Source organism: Clarias gariepinus, chromosome 10 (genome assembly GCF_024256425.1).
Source record: "Clarias gariepinus isolate MV-2021 ecotype Netherlands chromosome 10, CGAR_prim_01v2, whole genome shotgun sequence".
Lineage (NCBI taxonomy): Eukaryota > Metazoa > Chordata > Actinopteri > Siluriformes > Clariidae > Clarias > Clarias gariepinus.
Window position 1 is genome coordinate 6,005,105 of NC_071109.1, and position 17,365 is coordinate 6,022,469.

Consider the following 17,365-nt stretch of genomic DNA (forward strand, 5'->3'; position numbering starts at 1 on the left):
TTTTAAAATAAACAGAATGAGCAGCTCACCTCTTATATCTTCCAGTCTGAGTCGTTCGTTCATTTGAATCTATTGCACTGAATAGCATCTATGGGAGTCAGGTAAAAAAAGTAGGAACGACTCGGGACTTGAAGACTCGTTGAGAACCGTTCAGTTCTGTTTTCTGTGTACTGCACTGCATAGCGTCTTTTCGTCTTAGGAAAGAATCGCTCAATTCTGTTTCCTGTACATAACCTACGGAGGTTTTGCGATGATTTGCGCATTCGCGCCCAGTAGAAATTGAACAAATCACTCTATGAGACTAATTGTTCTTCTGAGTCTTGTTAAAGATTCGCTCAAAAAGAACGAATCGTTCATCACTACCTGACTGATGATGTGGTGCTGATGGAGACTCTGGAACATTCTCCTGCAGTTTCTTTGTTTAAATTCTTGTTCTCCTTGAATGCTTCTGAAAAGGACTCAGGTAAAGCAAAGTGTATATAATTACCAAGATAACCATTCCACTAACAAACATATCCTTATTTATAGAATACAATTAACTGATGTCTGTGAAGTTACATGTTCTGGTAACTACTGTTAAAGACTGAACACTCCATAATAAAACTACTGGTTTGCAAAAACTGATCATCAACATCAACTTACTATTAAAGAAAAAGGTAAAAAGTAACTTAATATGTCAAACCACACTGATTAACTTAGGACCAGCCTAATAGTAATACTTTGACCAGCTAACTGATTTTTACCATTAAAAACAAAGATTTACAAAAAAAAAAAATAATAATTTAACCTCACTAGTGTTAGTTACCTAAACACGCGGCAGGCGGTGTGCTACCGCCCCCTAAAGGTCTGGATGAATGATGCTTGGTAAAGCGGTGACTTGACACCGAGGCCTGGAGATGTCCTGAACATTTCTCTAACACACTGTCCACTTAAACATTTGCAGGCTTAGAAAATGTGTGGGAAATTATGTCTTTATTACAATCTACATGTACTGTAGGCTTTATTGGGTTGGCCATGAGAAAATGTTAAACATTCAGTCACTGGACACAAACATTATCTCGTTACTTCACTTTTCGATTAAAAAAAAAAATCCATATGTTGTATTTTAGTTCTTTTTTAGTGATGACAAATGACATTTGTTCAAAATTTAAAGTAAGTTTGCCATTTGCCAGTTTAATTTTAATAAATGCAATATTTAATAAATAAGTTTTAATAATGTTTTAAAAAAACAATTATAAGTATTAATATAATGTTTTTTTCTGCATTGCAATATATATATATCCATACATGGTCCATTCATATATTGCAAAATATTAATAAATATATAAACAATAGTTTCCTACATATTCATGTATTTATTATTTAATATATTGCATTGTAATTTTCAATATATTGGCATATATTTGTTTTCGTAAGGGCGAGGCAGACAAAGGATTTGGGTCTGGCTCCGGGTCAGTACACAATGCCCATGAAGATGAGAAGCTCATTTACTGAGCAGTCCTGGTGTGTGTGTGTGTGAGCAAGAGAGAGGGCGGTGTGTGTTAATACTGTATGACCTTGTCTAATTTGGTGATGACATCATACTATTTATAAGGTATTATTGAATTTTTTATATTATTATAGTTTGATCATGGTTAATATATTGCAAAAACAACCCGGGCAGATTGGTTTTTGATTTCAAGATATTTGTATTTATTCAAATTCTATCTTTTATTTTTATTTAAGCTTTGTATATACTTGTTTCAAGCTATAACTTACCTTTTTTCCTGACAAAGACTTTTATTAGGCTTATTATTCTGTTAAAATACTTTAAAAATACTGAAGCAGGCCCACTTGTACAAAGCATTCCTGACCGGACTGGACCTGACCTGGGCTCTCTCCATGACCCGAACTAGGATGAAGTGCCTGGTGAAGATGGAGTGGAAAATATATTCACCTGAATAAATTACCAGAAGGAAAAATCCCTTAATGATTTTATTTTTCACACACATTGGCTGGACGGGATCTGTACCGTTTTCCATGTTGTATTAAAGGTCGCAAACCTTATGCTAGTTCAAAGGTCTTACACAAATACAGCTCTAATGCAGCAAAAACTATATTGTCATGTTGTGTGTGTGTGTTTGTGATGTGCGTAAAATCAGCATGTCATTAGCTTTACTGTGAAACCTTTAACTGTTTCACAAAATGTGTGAAGGTGCCATATGGAGGCTGGAATGTTAAACAAAAGCCTGCTGTGTTGATGATTGGAAGTGTGTGTGTAGGGTGGTGTGCCCAGGATTACCTATCTCAGTAGGGAAGCAATAACATAAGTATGTAAATACTTATAATAAAAAAAAGACCGATGTGATGTGGCGCTTACAGGGAAACGAGGTCACACAAGACAGAGACACTTTCATCACCGTGATGTTGATTATTTTCCTATAAGAAAATAATAATTTATCCAAAGTTGTCTCCTCCCCTTTTGTTGTCATGTTTCCTCTGATTGGCTTATCTATTCATGTAGGTTTCAATAATGTGTGTGTGTGTGTGTGTGTGTGTGTGTTAAAACTTAACATTAGCTTGAAGAGAAGAGAAGACCACGAACTGTGTGTGTGTGCTTGGGGTAATACATTAGCTCTTCATTGTGTGCTCTTAGACCGACGTGTGTGGACACAAGATAAAGTTGTTCTCTCTCAGCCTTCATCTAGAAGTCAGATAGGCGCCCTATGTAGTGCGCACTAAAACCCTAGCCAGGATTCCAGTGATTTCAGACGCTGCAGCAGCTGGCTTCTGTTTCACGCTGATAAACCACCGCTGTGCTTTATTAACTAGCTCTCGGCTTTAAAGCTGCACAATAACACTCGGTGCACGTTTCCATTACCCCCCTCCCCCCCCACAAACACACGCTGTGTTAATTTAAATGGCTGCAACATGTCTGTGTAGCGGCGATGCTCATAAAGTCTCACCGTCGCGTGTGTCGTGATTACATTTAATTATGGGGTTTATGTTCGATACATCAAGGCCGTGTAAAGAGAAATAAGCTTTTAATGCTTCGGTTTCAATTAGGACGTTACGGCCGTTTAATGCATGCAAGCTGGGCATTGAGGACCTAATTCAGTTTAAACGCCCCTTGTGTGTGAGTGTGTGTGTGTGTGTGTCTGTGAGTGTTGGAGTGTGTGTTAAAGCACATAGCATACAAGTGCTACAGTGGATCTTAGTTATTCATTATGATGTACAGTAGTCCCACACACACACTTCTCCATGGATACGATTTTCAGCACACACACACACGTCCTTCTCTTCCCTTCCTTAATTATTTATAGCTTCTTTGATACTTTAAAATGAAAAACTAATCAAATACAGGATGGTGTGTTGTGGCGCGTCAGGGAGATTATTGTCTAATCATTATTTTACTAATGTCACAGTAATGTGACCAAGACTATATACATTATCGCTTAAAAATTTGGGATTACGGTCGTTCCTGATTTTTCTTTCTTTCTACACTGTTAAACAATGCAGAAGGTTTTCAAAATATGCAATAATCTCTTTTGAACAGTTGATATTGAGATCTACTAAGTAGAGTATCTGCTACTTATCCTCTGTAAAGCTTCTTCATAACGGCTCTAATCCGAGGTGCTGTTTGTTAATTGGTGATTTCTGAGGCTGGTGACTCTAAATGAACGTCTCCTCTGCAGCAGAGGTACAATACGTTTTGGTCTTGGTTTCCTGGGAAGGTCTTCATGAGAGACAGTTTCATCATGGTGCTTGATGGGTTTTACAAATGCACTTGACACAATACTGTTCCTCAAAGAACTATTCCAGGAGGGCTGACCTTCATGTCTTAAAATAATCAGTAAATGTTTCTTAATTGCCTAATGCCATGCATGTTATTTCATAGCTTTGAAATCCCCAGTGTTGTTGTAAAATGTAAAAATAAAAAAAAAATCACTTAAAAAAAAAACAAATAAACTTGCAAGTGATCTCAAACTTTTGAACTTATTTAAATGTATGCATATTTATGTGTGTGTCTCTCCGCTGTGAATCACAGCAACTCTGGCCAATCGTGTCCCTGCGAGCTGTTCTACAGTATGTGGAAGATGGCGATAGCGTTTTTTTTTTTTTTTTTCCCCCAAATGTGCAAATGTGCACTACCAGCCCGTAACGCAGCTGTTTGGGGGACGCACGTGTTCGTCCACTGGTTAGCCCTAACCCTAGCTGAAGTGTAATTGGGCAGACCTAACTGGCAGGTTGGGATTATCCATGAGTGAATAAGGGAGAAAATCGCTGGCGACAAATGAGGAGGGTGAACAATTTAGGGCAGTGTAAATAAATATTATATGAACCTGCTGAAATTAAGAATGGTGGTGACCCGGGCGTATGAGCGACATGACAACCTGCGCAGCTTTAGGTGTTTGGATATATAGCATGAGTACTATTGAAATGCGACGTGAATTGTACTGTACACTTAATGTTAAACTGTATATATTTCTAACTACAGACAGTCTGTTACTTATGATCCGCTAATGATTTTTGCTTAATGATGGTCTGAAAGCGATACTCATTCAGCAGAAATCATTTTTAATATTTTATTGTAGAATATGTTAGACAAGTTTGACTAATTTGTCTTTTTTTGTCACCAATCCAATCTAGTTTTCTTTTTCTGTCTTACACACACAGCAGTTTTTAATCCCATGCTTCTTTCCGCAGGGGATTTGGGATTGTCGCTGTTTTTTTTTTTTTTTTTCTTTCTTTCTTTCTTTTGACATGAAATGCAAGAATACTTCTGTGACCCAGTTCAGTCAGCTCTGTGCTGATGATGCAGAGGATGTCTCTCGCCCTCTCTCTCTCTCTCTCTCTCTCTCTCTCTCTCTCTCACGTTATCTCTTTCTTCGTTTCACCGATTAATATTTAAGCATTCAGGTTTTGCCTGTGATTCAAAGCGATGCACTGGAAGCGGAGGCGACAGGGATGAAGGCGAGTCTAGAGATGAAGAGCGAGGGAGCGAGGGACTTGGGGAATGAAAAACAAGAAGGAGAGACGGATAAAGAAAGAAAGAGAGAGAGAGTGAGAAAGTCCTGCTGTGTCAGTGCACGTGCTGGAGGTGCCTCATTAACCCTGTTGTGGAAAGTTAGGAGGGACACTTGTATATGTGTGTTGGTCGTGTTGTCTTAAGGGGCCAATTTCTGAGATTTTTTTTTGAAGTTTTTGGAGCAGAGAAAAAATGAAAGCACGGGTGCATACAGTACGCGCAATCTCTTCAATGCCATGATGTAGGCTCGAGTACAGAGCAGACATCTATAAATATAATAAAACTGTAAACTTGTAATACCTGTACATTGAAGACATTTACGAAAAAAGATCATAAGATAAGATTGAATTTTTGTCTCTGCACGCATCACGTAAAAACTACTGAATGAACAGACTTTAATGGGGTTTTCACAGGTGTATTTAACTGTGCTTGAGGTAACATACTGTATAGGTTTTGTTTCATCACAATCGGCCCATGGGAAGAGAAGATATGCTCATTTGAAATTTAAATGGAGAACGCCCTTATATCATAAAAAAATCGACCTTGAAAAAATCCTTAGTTCATCTTAAAATTCAACAGATGGCGCTGTACTATCTTTTTAATACGCGTTTATAAGTGTGCAATTGAAATCTACTTAATAAATGCGGTCTCGCACCGTAGTTACTCTTACTTACCAAGATTTAGTCCTTTCCAAAATGCAGCAGATGGCGTTGTGCGGTTTTTAAACCGCGCTCATGAGTGTGCGATTAAATTCCAGACGAACGAAGTCGTGGGCAGAGCTAGTATTTAATATAGTTCATTAATAGCCATATTTCGATCATGTGACCATAAAAAGATGCTACCGCTGCTTTAGGATGTGTCGCTAATGTCAGTTTAATATCTGTTTGCTCAACTTGACCAGTTTGGCTGGTTGTAATAACTTTGTCTCTGATGCTTTTTTCATGCAGAAAGTAATCAAATCTGTATACAACAAAACTGTGGATTAAAAGGATAATCAGTTGGATACAGATAAACCTATATGAAGTTTCTATTAGAATAAAAACAATCGTTCGAGCATGAGAAACAGAGACTACAATAAATAAATGCTTAGCTACTTAAAAAAACATAGTTTTAAAGATTTTGTGTTTGTTTCTTTTGTTTTGTTTTTCCCGCATCTTTTTCTACCTAATTTAACCTTGGCCTTTCATTTGGCTTAAATGTAGCAATTTCCTTATAATTATGTGACACAACAGAAGAATCTAAACACCTTTATGCCGGGACGATCAAAGCTAATAGCCTTTTTCTCTGACAGTTTGCTCCTTAGTGCAGTTTAGTAACTTACATAAAAAAACAAAAGAAATAAAAGGATACTACAACCTATATCTTCTGCAGTCTGGTTGATTTGAAATAGTAATATTTAAAAATGTGATGGCTGTAGTGCTATATTGTGTCTCCAGACCACCAGATGGCAGGATGTAGTATTGTACTTCTGATTATGGTGGGTATAAAAATATAATTATATTTGCAAAACTGTTAGGTTGCTCTTCTATCTTAATCTTTTATGGATCTCTTGCAAAATGTGTAAATTTGGTTTAACAAATTTGTATTAGAAATATGGACTCAATTACCAAGTATTAATGACTAGCTACTTTTTACGCACCTTCTATGTTTTTGTTGGAAAGGGTAAAATGTTGCACTTCCTCTATAACTCTCTAGGTGGCGTGCTCTAAACTGGTTAAGTAGCATATTATTTTCCCATTTGGTTTAAGTTTGAAAAAAAAAGTGCAATATTGAGTCAAAATATTTACAAAATCACAATACGAATCGAAACGGCACCTAGATATCATGATAATATTGTATCGGGTGACTCCTGCTGTTGTTTCCCATCCCTAATATTGAACTTGTGTCTTAAAAAAAAGCAGAAACCAAGTTCAAAGTGAAAGCTAGAGACATGGAAACTTTGGGTGTGTTGAAGTCACAGCACATCCAGAGGAGTTTGTCATGCATCACAGAGCACTGCTGAGATCCTTGTATGACCTTGCTAAGTGGCTTGCTGTTTAAAAGCGACACCATCTGAGAGAGAGAGAGAGAGAGAGCGAGCGAGAGAGAGAGAGAGAGAGAGAGAGAGAGAGGGAACCCAACTCTGTGTATCTGGAGCAAACCCGACAGCACCCCTGCTGCTGTTATAAAGGTTACTCGGGTGAGCAAGCGGTCAGAATCTGATATGGTCTGATGGGCCAGAGTAGAAAGTGTCTTCTCTGTGTGTGTGTGTGTGTGTGTGTGTGTGTTTTCTTTTCTTTCTTTTTTTTTAAACCTGTCTAGGGTTTTCATGGATGAGGGACCACCATGATGCGTCTTAAACAATTAACAAAAATTTATTCCAGGGGGAATAAACAGGGACCAGGACATCGTCTCAGACACTGTGAAAAGTTTTCAAAGGGATTAATGAATTATTTTTTTTCATTATTATTACTTTAAAAAAAAAAAAAACTTTTTGTGTCACCTGTTACACCATGACCATAGCATATTTAAAATCCTGTTAATGAAGTAGTATGAAGTAGAGACTGTAGATTCAGGGACAATCTTGCCGGGTGATTACGGTAGCTTTGGTCTAGGGCTGATTAATTGAAACCCATTTCATCGACACCTTTACATCATTGGGATTTAAAACGTAAAAACAACATGAACATGGATTACATTTATTGATCACTGATTTTCAGTGCCATCTCTGGGTGCTGGAGGGATTATTATTATTATTATTATATAATATGATGAAAGTCACATCATGGTCAATAGGTCAACCATTTTTCTTTACTAGCATCCTCACTATTTGTGACAAATATATTTCTGCTTTCCATTTTTTACTTGAATTGGCAAAGAACCTTTTCATTGAAAATAAATAAAAAAATAAGTACTGACTTGTTAATTTTAAATGCAATATGATGCGTAACGATAAATAATGTTTATACTATATTTGGGTAGATTTTTGTTTTATTTATTGTTTAAAACTGTTTTACTGACCATCTACCACATTGTGCTTTAATGTAACAACAACAAAAAAGTGTGTTAGGTAGGCAATAACAATTAGGCTAATTTTAATAAAACAATGTATGTGCATATATAATTGATCTACAGGATGAGTTTTAAAACTGCTATTATTTGGGCTTTTTGAAGTGGGTTTTTATCGGTGTGATCTGGCCACCCCGGCGAGCACAAAGCAACACCCAAGCAATTATGAATTGTGATTCCTTTGTGCAGTTCATGATTCACATACAGCCACCCTGACTAAATATATTTTTACAAAAACTACTTTTGACATTTATAATAGAGATTCACCGGTCGATTGGCAAGTGACCAGAATAGGCTGGTTTTCAGTATTATTGGCCATGACCGGTGATCAGGCCGATCATACTCAGATATAAACCATTCTGTACCGAATGCTAGCAAGCTAACGGGGTGCACAAAAAAGCCACCGACCTGCCTTTTTGCCCAAAATCTGTGAGCAAATTAGCCTCAAACCCACTCATTACACACTCTTACACAAGTCTCCAAGCAGCAGAGGCGCTAATTAGTGCTTTAGAAGCCCCGCATGCCTGCATTAGAAGCTGTACATGCACGCGCTCACTGTCAAGTTAAGTTTTGAGACTTCGGAGGCGTTTGAGGAAGTAAAACATCACCGTTTCTTTGTAATCCTACAGGTGGCGCACTTTGAACTATTTACACATTTTCATCCCGTGTGGTAGGAGTGAATTATTGTTTAGAATACTGTTTGACAGCGACATGTGCTGCTTAGTAAAATTTTTGCTTTTTTGCTTAATTTAATTTAAGTTAAATGTTAAACTCTTGTATTTAAAGGTAGTTCATATTGTTGGCTAAAGTAAAAAAACAAAATAATAATAGTGTTATAAGAAACGAGCTACCATTAATTACTTATTAAACATTTTTTAAAGGTTTAAAATTGTACCAAAATCAGGGAAAAAATTTAATATCGAATTAAGATATTTATAAAATGGTGATACTTATAGAATCACAGTTTTAATCTAATCAGCACTGCGGTATCATGATAATGTCGTGTCAGGAGGTGCCCTCAGATTTCCACTCCTAGCTGATGCTGTTGCTTAATTTATCTGATGTGTCTTTCAAGAGGTTTCTTATAATTTCTCGGCTTCATTTCGTAACATCTTTGAACACGTAACGTTTAATCAGAAGCCGAATACATGATACAATGACAAAATGAGACAGCATAAGATGAAACCGTAATGTTTAGTTTTTTCTGCTGTTTTTTCACTTCAGAAAGTAAATGCAATTAGGAACCAAAGGAACGTCGGATCTGAGGCCCAAAAAGGTCGTTAGAAGTGCTGTGGCTTTGTAATGCTGAGCCATCACTGATTAGACACAATGTCAGTTTAGTTCTTTATACTGTTGATTGACGGTTCCTTTATTAATGCCAAAGATGTTCCCTGCCTATCAGATTCCTTTTGGTTCACTCTCATCAGTAGGAGGTGAAATTTGCTGGAAGATAGTTAGTAATTCTGCGGCCTTCCCGGCTCGTAGCCCACGTTCCCTCGTGCCATGTGAGAGGACGCCGGTAACGAACGGTGCGTCAGCGTGCAATTTCCTTAAACACACACGATCACACACATGACCGCCTTCACAAGTGCTTTTGTTAAAGTGCTGCTATATTTGTATGTATATGAAAGTGAAAGGGTGGCTGTAATGAGTAGTCTCCTGGTTTACCTCCTACCATTTGTCTCGTTTCTTCACGTCGTCCTTCAGGAAAACGAGAGAAATATTTAGACTAGTCACGGTGGTTGCGGTGGTTTTGGTGGTTGGCGAGTACAGCAAAACTGCACACTAGGCACTTGCGTCAGTATGCGTTGGGAAAGTCTGGGATTGGTCACCTGAGATATCTTGGAAAAGCCAATGAATCAATATTTTCTTTAAAACATGACATTTTTTTGCTATATTGATTTTAGGGACCAGGAATAACTAATGATTAAAGGGATAGTACATGGATATCTACTGCATGTTATTTAAACAGAATATCTATTCATAATTATTATAATTTTTATAATGATCGCAGGCAAGAAAGGGAATTTCTTTACTAAAAAAGGACAAATATTATTTACCCATCTTACATTTTATTCTGTCAGTGAGCACTGAATTAGACAAAGTGACATCTCACAACTTCTTCCATGTCCAGCTTCAAAATGTCCTTCCAGTGTAATCACCAGGGAGAATCCAATCCAGTATCCTCACGATACCTCAGAGCCAATTCGATTTGTATTGCGATTCTTTAAGTAGCTCGATTTTTATACATATCCCAGTAATTATAAGTTACAGTTCTGAACAAACACTTTTTGCCACACAAAAGAATTGCGATACGTAACTTACGTAACATCTCTAGCCCCGTATTGGTCTTAGGTTCCTCCTTGTTCTTTGGGTTTCCTCCCTTATCCTCAAAATATAGGTAAAGTAAGTTAAAATTGTGTGTAGGTGTGGATGCCTAAACTGGCGTCCTGTACAGGGTCTAACCCCACCTTATACTTAGCATTACAAGAATTAGCCACCAGATCTGTTGTGATCCTTTTCAGGATAAAGTCCTTATAAATCCTATGGATAATTAATAATAATACTAATAATACTAATAATAATTAATAAAAAAGCACTTATTTAAAACTACAGTCTTCACATCAAACACATCAAAGTAAAGTTTTTCTTTAAATAGTTTCAACTGGAAGTTTCTGGAAGTTTGGTGCCTTGTTTGGGATCAAGCTAAAACTTTTCGTAAAATAGGTTACCTTTGGTTACCTTTGATAAATCTCTCATAAGTATACCAATAAACATGTTTTGCAATCATGTCCTAACATCTGCCCCAGAGATCCATTACTACCGATATTGGTGTATTTCCTTTTATTCTTTTAAGTGCTTATTGTTTGTTAAAGAGAACCCTTTTTAATTTAGAATTCATGGTAATCATGTATGTTACACATGCACTAGCTAAGATTTAAGTTGTAAATGTTTAGTAATACTTTAACAAATTTATTATTATTATTATTTATTTTTATTCTGTCATTTTATTGTGCTCTAAAACTGCACATCATATGAAAGGCTTTTACTTTTCATTGTAAATTTCTAAATGTGTGGAGGAATACCATGAGCTAAAAATATATATCTCAGAATAAATACACAAAAAATAAGCTAAATGTGAAAAATTTTGAACAATAAGGCCAGCTTTCAAGGTTCTTCCAAAAAAATCCAAACAAATAAAATGAATTCCTAAATGAAAAGATAAAGGCATTAGATACTTGTGTGGTAGTATTACTGTAGTAGTAATAATACTAATAACAATAATATTTAGTTTGATATCTTGTTAAATATTAAGTAATAATATGAAAATTCAATGTAATGTAAACTGACTTTTTTTTTATAAAATGTAATTTATATCTGTTTATGTAATATGAGGTGGTAATATGTTGTAGTTCCCGTATGATCCTACGGTTGCTGTACTCTAAACTCGTGTACACTAGGCAGAACAAGATTATGTACAGAAGAAGTAAATTAGCTATTGAGGTTGTTTATTTATTGTAAAAAAAAATCTGAAAACACAAGTTACAGCTGAACCTCAGCATACAAATGTAATTTGTTCTTGAGGCGAGTTCTTGAGGCGGAAATCCTGTAAGAAATAATGTAAATACAGATAATCTGTTTAAGCCACCCAAAAATATTAACAAAAAAGTGTGAAAAATCCCATAGGCAACATTGGTATTGTGGCACACAAGGTTATTGTGAGTTGACACTTTTAAAACAGCTTTCACTCGCTAAAAAAATAATGGTGGAATTTGCTTGGCTTTACCACTGAAGCAAAGTTTTGAACCGCAACTGGCGCTGCTGGCGGTCTATTCAGTTAGTTTGTCGAAGGGGAAACAGCTTCAATATGCCGATGCAAATTTCTTGCAAAGTTTTTACTCTTAAGCAGGAAATTTGTAAGGAATGGCGTTTGTATGTTGGGGTTCCACTGTACTATTAAATCAGGATATTTATAAAGTTGTGATACTTAAAGAATCAAAACACAACTTGGATCGGCACCCAGGTGTGGTGGTGATATTGTATCAGGAGGTCCCTGATGATTCCCATCCCTAATAATAATAATACATTTGTATAAAGATTTTAAGTAATTATGTGATTTATGGATTTTAAGGTGATGTTTCAGAATTTGGAAGGAGGAAGTGTGCCATCTCCTCCTTCAGAATCATCATCCTTATCTTTATGGATTGTTTCTTAAAATCATTTTTCTTTCTCCTTCCCTCCCTCTTTCTTCCAGTCCGGATGACATCGGCAGCTGCTGGTACATCCTGCTCTCTGGGTCTGTGTTCATCAAAGAGTCCATGTTCCTTCCCAGATCCAGGTATGTACGGCAATGTCACCGAAATGTCAGCACATGTAAATCACCCTAGCGTGCCATGACGGCGGCTTTCAGGTTGGAGTCAGCACTCAGACCTAACAAATGTATTAGAGCAGAGATTTACGGCATCGCCTGAGAAGCCCGAGAAGGACGTGCGACACGTGTTGCAGTCTGCCTGGCTCAAATCCCTGAGAGCGACACTGTTGTGCATATTGAAGGTCATGGTATAGCGTGTAACTGATTAGCAAAACATGTTGAAGGATTAAATATTGGAGGCGGCCTGTAGAGCCTACTGGATGTTTATATTTTTTTTATAGTTTATATTTTTTAACCTTTGCACATTTGAAGCACCTTCCCAGGCTGTCATTTCCTTTTTTTTTTTTTTTTTTTTTACATAGACTTGAGTGCTGGAAACCCATTGGTTAAGATTCTGAAAGGTTATGAATTCAAGTCCCAGCGCTTCTGAAGAGCCCAGAGTGTCCTTGAGCAAATCGCTTAACCTCCAACGGATCAGCTTGGATTAGATTCCGGCTTATTTGTAATTACTTTTCTGTGAAAAATTAATTTATGTTAATTAACAGGGGGTGTTTAATTTTACACTGCAGTGGCCCTAAAAAGACTCTAACGCCAGGGAGCGAATGTACAGAGCTAATATATTTATCAGTCACACTCTCACATTAACATTGTTCGCGTGCTGGAGCTTTGCTAACTTCGCTCGCCATGTCCGGCGCATGGAACATACCCAGAGTGCCTTGTGTTTTTGTTGGGACACTGTGATGTGTGTCGTGTACTGTATGCACATGTTAACATCTAAATACAGACAGGTCAAGATGGTCCAGGTCACATGACAGACGGTTGTCTCATGCATGCACATGGGCTGACGTGTATACCTCTCGCCAACAGCTCTATAACCTTATAACTTTTGTTTTAAATAACTTTTAATCTCTGAAAGTAAATAAACGGACAGAAACGAAGAACCTATTAGAAACGCTTCAATTCTGGTCCGTCTTTTTCTATTTCTTCCTTCTCTTTCATCTTTCTTATCCTCGTCATCATTTCCCCTTCTTCCTCCTATGTTATTGTTTCTTCTTCCCTTTTTTCTTTTCCCCTTATATTTTCTTATTCTCTTAGACATCTCACGTTTTCTCCTCCTTTTTCTCCTTGTCCATGTCTTTCTCTTCCTAGTTGTCTTATAAACTTGATTTTCTTCTGCATTTCAACCTCTTTACCCCTAATTCTTTTCCTCTCCTTTTTTTCCTTTCCCGTCTTCCTCATCCTTCTCCTCATCCCCTTTTTCTTGAAGTGCCTCTGCTTCTTCCTAATCCTCTCCTTCGTCCTACTCTTTCTTTTTTCTTCTTTTTTCTTGTCATTGTAGGTGTGCTTACTGTATTTGTTGATGTGCATCAGGGAGAGAGAGAGAGAGAAAGGGGGAAAAAGTAATTTCTCCTCATCCCTCATTCATTAATATGTAGCAATTTTGTTAGAATGTTTACATGTGCAAATGGATTTATTTGCATCCCATTATTAGAATACGGTTCCCTTTTAAAACTTTAACCTTGTCAGAATCATCTTAAAATATAAGCTGTGTGTTCAGGAAAAAAAAGGGTTGGGCAACAAACAGAATCTTCAGACGGAAGCAACCAAGAGGACCACTATGTTGAAAAACAAAACAAAACATTGCAATATTGTTGAATCTAACTTATCAATAATTCCTTAAAACAAGATTACAGCAAACTAAATATATAATATTTAATAATAAAAAGTAAATTCATTAAAACTAGCAAACTTGGCTGCTAATTGAAAATTTATTTTTTTTGCCTGCAATCCAAATATTCGACTAGAAATCATTTTTATAAAGTGAAATCTCATCATAAGAACAGTTTTTTAAACAAATTTTTGCCTTTTCAGCGAAGCATCCTAAGCATTTTTAGCATACGAGCGTACGAGCCGAACCAAACGCCATTTAAAACTTGTTTGTGTCAATGGAAAGGCAAGCGATGCAAGTTTACAAATTATTATTATTATTATTATTTTGCATTTTGTGCAAGTTTTAGTGACGACATGGGTCTAAAGAGTGTTAGCAAGTATGGTAGCAAGAAGAAAAGGAGCCGCTTTCAGTTTGATTTTTGAAGCAGCCGGTGCCAAGAGGAATCCTAAATTAAGGTTAAATGAGGTTTAATGTCTATTTATTTCATATTTTACTTCATTTACAGTATTTCTTTTAATGCTTTCATATGCAAAACTAGGATTATAGTGTTGGAAATTGGTAATATTGGTGATATTATTTTGGGTGGAACGGATTATTTGCATTTACATTATTTCCTATGGGAAAAAGTGTTTTGCATTACTCTACTCCGGGACGGATTAAATTTGAATGCAAAGGTTCCGCTGTATTTGGTTTGCTGTAAACTCATTTTAAGAAATTGTAAATACCTTTGGCTAGATTTAACAATATTTCACTTGCTAAGATGTCATTTATCTGCACTGTAAGACCAGAGGATTAGCAGTTCGAGACCTGAGACCATGGCTTCACATGAGCAGTCAGGTTCAGGCTCAGGAGACGCAAAAATCTTATTTTATTCTCATTTCAATTCACAATGGCTCAACTTGATTACAAAAAAAGAATGGCTTGTAGCATGTTTGATTGGAAGTAAGTTTGGAAACTGAGCTTGAAAATAGCATTGTGAGTGCCACCTGCTACCTCTGCCAGCGGTTATGTAACTAATATGTAACTCACAGGCATTTCAGGCTCAGCCACCAACAAAGACTCCATTATTCAGCTCCTGATTAAACCTCGTATTTAAATTCCTATATTGTTTTCCGCTGTAATTCAGACCACCTCTTACAAAACGTTCCTGATTCCTAAACCTGAGATGTTTAGACATTTCGCGTTTTTTTATAATCCTGTTTCATTCCCTGTAATACAGTATATACTGCTTGTGACATTTCTTAATGAGTCAATATTTCTTTCATTTCCTTAATCCTGCCTGTTGCTGGCATTTTTGTTGCCAGATCATGTTTCCTCACAGAGCAGGTCCGCAGTCTGACCTCGTTGTGTGACTTCTTACTATACTATAGATGTCGCGTCAGTGTGACGCAATCTTGATGAGTTGCAGTTTCTACTGACTATTGCCAGTCATTTCTTCCTTGGGAGGGTGTCTGGGTCAAACACATGTGAGGTCAACTCTCAGTATGTGCAAGATGTCATGTAGTAAAGCAAGAGAAAAGAAAAATTCTCAGAGCTGTGTATGTCTGTTAATTGATAATACATTCCTAAAGGAGCATTAGGCAAGTATTTTGGTTAAATGTAACTCTCAGCGACAGTTAAGAAGGCGAAAGAATTTTACTCCTTCCTTTTTCTTCTACATACAAAATGCCTTAGTATGTGAATTAGTAATGGGTGTAACGATACACTCTGGTTGTGGTTAGATTTGATTAACGATACAGGCTTCACAATTCTATTCAGTTTGGTTAATGATGCTGGCTTCAATTCATAATTCAGTTCGATTTGATTCCTGATTGAAATAAAATGTATTCACGTTATTGGGTTCGTGATTTGAGATAATTTAATTCAATCTAAAATGCATTCACTATTTAGTTCAATTCAATTCATGATTTGATTCGACTCAGGATATACTGGCTTTACAATGTGATTTAGTTTAATATACTGGCGTCACAATAAAATTTTTGTCACAATACCGGCTTTACTCACTTTATGATTCTATACAGGATTCTGGCTTTGTGATAAATTTTTGTCCGTATAAAAACAACATAAATTGTAAAAATTGTTTTGAGTAGATTTAATATGGTCAAAAATATACAACAAGTTCACTATATCTTAATGATAAATAAATAAATATCTGTTATACTGCCATAATACGCCCAAGGCGCCGTTTTTAAGCAGACTAGAGCTCCAAATTCGGCTAAAATGCCCGATTTCGACAGCCTCTTTCTCATATCTGAGTGGGTCTGGTGTTGTTTGAAAGCTCTTGAAGATCTCTTTCTAACTTCCTCACAGGACGGGTGATTGGGCTGCGCCGGGTTCCTGCCGATTTCAGGCGGAAGTGTAGGGGACGAGCTTTACACAAAGGCCACGATGGTGCTTAGGCCATCACTTTAATCGTTACTTTATGATGTTATTCGTATTTTTCCATGAAAGTAAGAAACAAAACAAAAATGACTATTGCACTAGTCTTGAGTTATAAAAAACTGTTTGATTAGTTAACAAGCTGGTCGAGTTTACACGCAAAGTAAAAACGATAAACATGTTGAAGTCGGGGAAGCGTTTAGCAGAGTCAGTAATGAGTCAGGTGATCATGACATCATCACTGTTAAGATGATCTGAATTTCACGCTGTACCAGGAAACATAATGTGTCACATGTGTAGGCAGATTTCACAAAAAAAAATATTTCTGCTTTTTTAATGACCTTGTGCATCTCTCACACACTTTCTGACTCTCGTTTTCTCTCTTTGTGTCACACTTTCTCTCTCATTTTCTCTTCTATTCCTCTATCATTCTTTTATCTTTGTCTGTCCTTATCTACCTGTCTCTCTCTCTCTTTTTCATCTTGTCCTCATCTTTTTTCTCTCTCTCCTAGTCTGTCTGTCTTTATTGTATTTCTCTCTCTCTCCTAAATCCCCTCTCTCATCCTTATTTCTCCTCCTCATCTCTTCTCTCCTTGTGTTGTCTCTCCATGTCTCTGTCTGTATGCCTGCCATAAATATGTTTATTACTCATTCATTACTCAATTCTCTCTCTCTCTCTCTCTCTCTCTCTCTCTGTATAAGTGTAGAGGTTGAGAGGTCAGTGTGGAGTGAGTCGGGGTTAGACCCTCCCTCTCAGCCTGGCAGTATGAAAGGCTGGCTGGAATGTTTGGCTCCGCTCTGTCGTCACTAACGCCCAGTTGCACGAGCAAACACACACACACACACACACACACACACACACACACACTGGTATTTGAGCACGCAC

At 36.9% G+C, this 17,365-nt stretch overlaps 1 protein-coding gene across 7 annotated transcripts in view; it reads left to right on the forward strand.

Annotated features, from left to right (window-relative positions):
• Positions 1–17,365, forward strand: part of rapgef2b (Rap guanine nucleotide exchange factor 2b) — a 120,764-nt gene that overhangs the window by 37,414 nt on the left and 65,985 nt on the right. For all 7 annotated transcript variants that reach the window (XM_053505517.1, XM_053505516.1, XM_053505523.1 and 4 more), the window contains exon 4: positions 12,312–12,395. In XM_053505517.1, the coding sequence (XP_053361492.1) occupies positions 12,312–12,395 (84 nt within the window). The remainder of the gene's footprint in view (positions 1–12,311; positions 12,396–17,365) is intronic.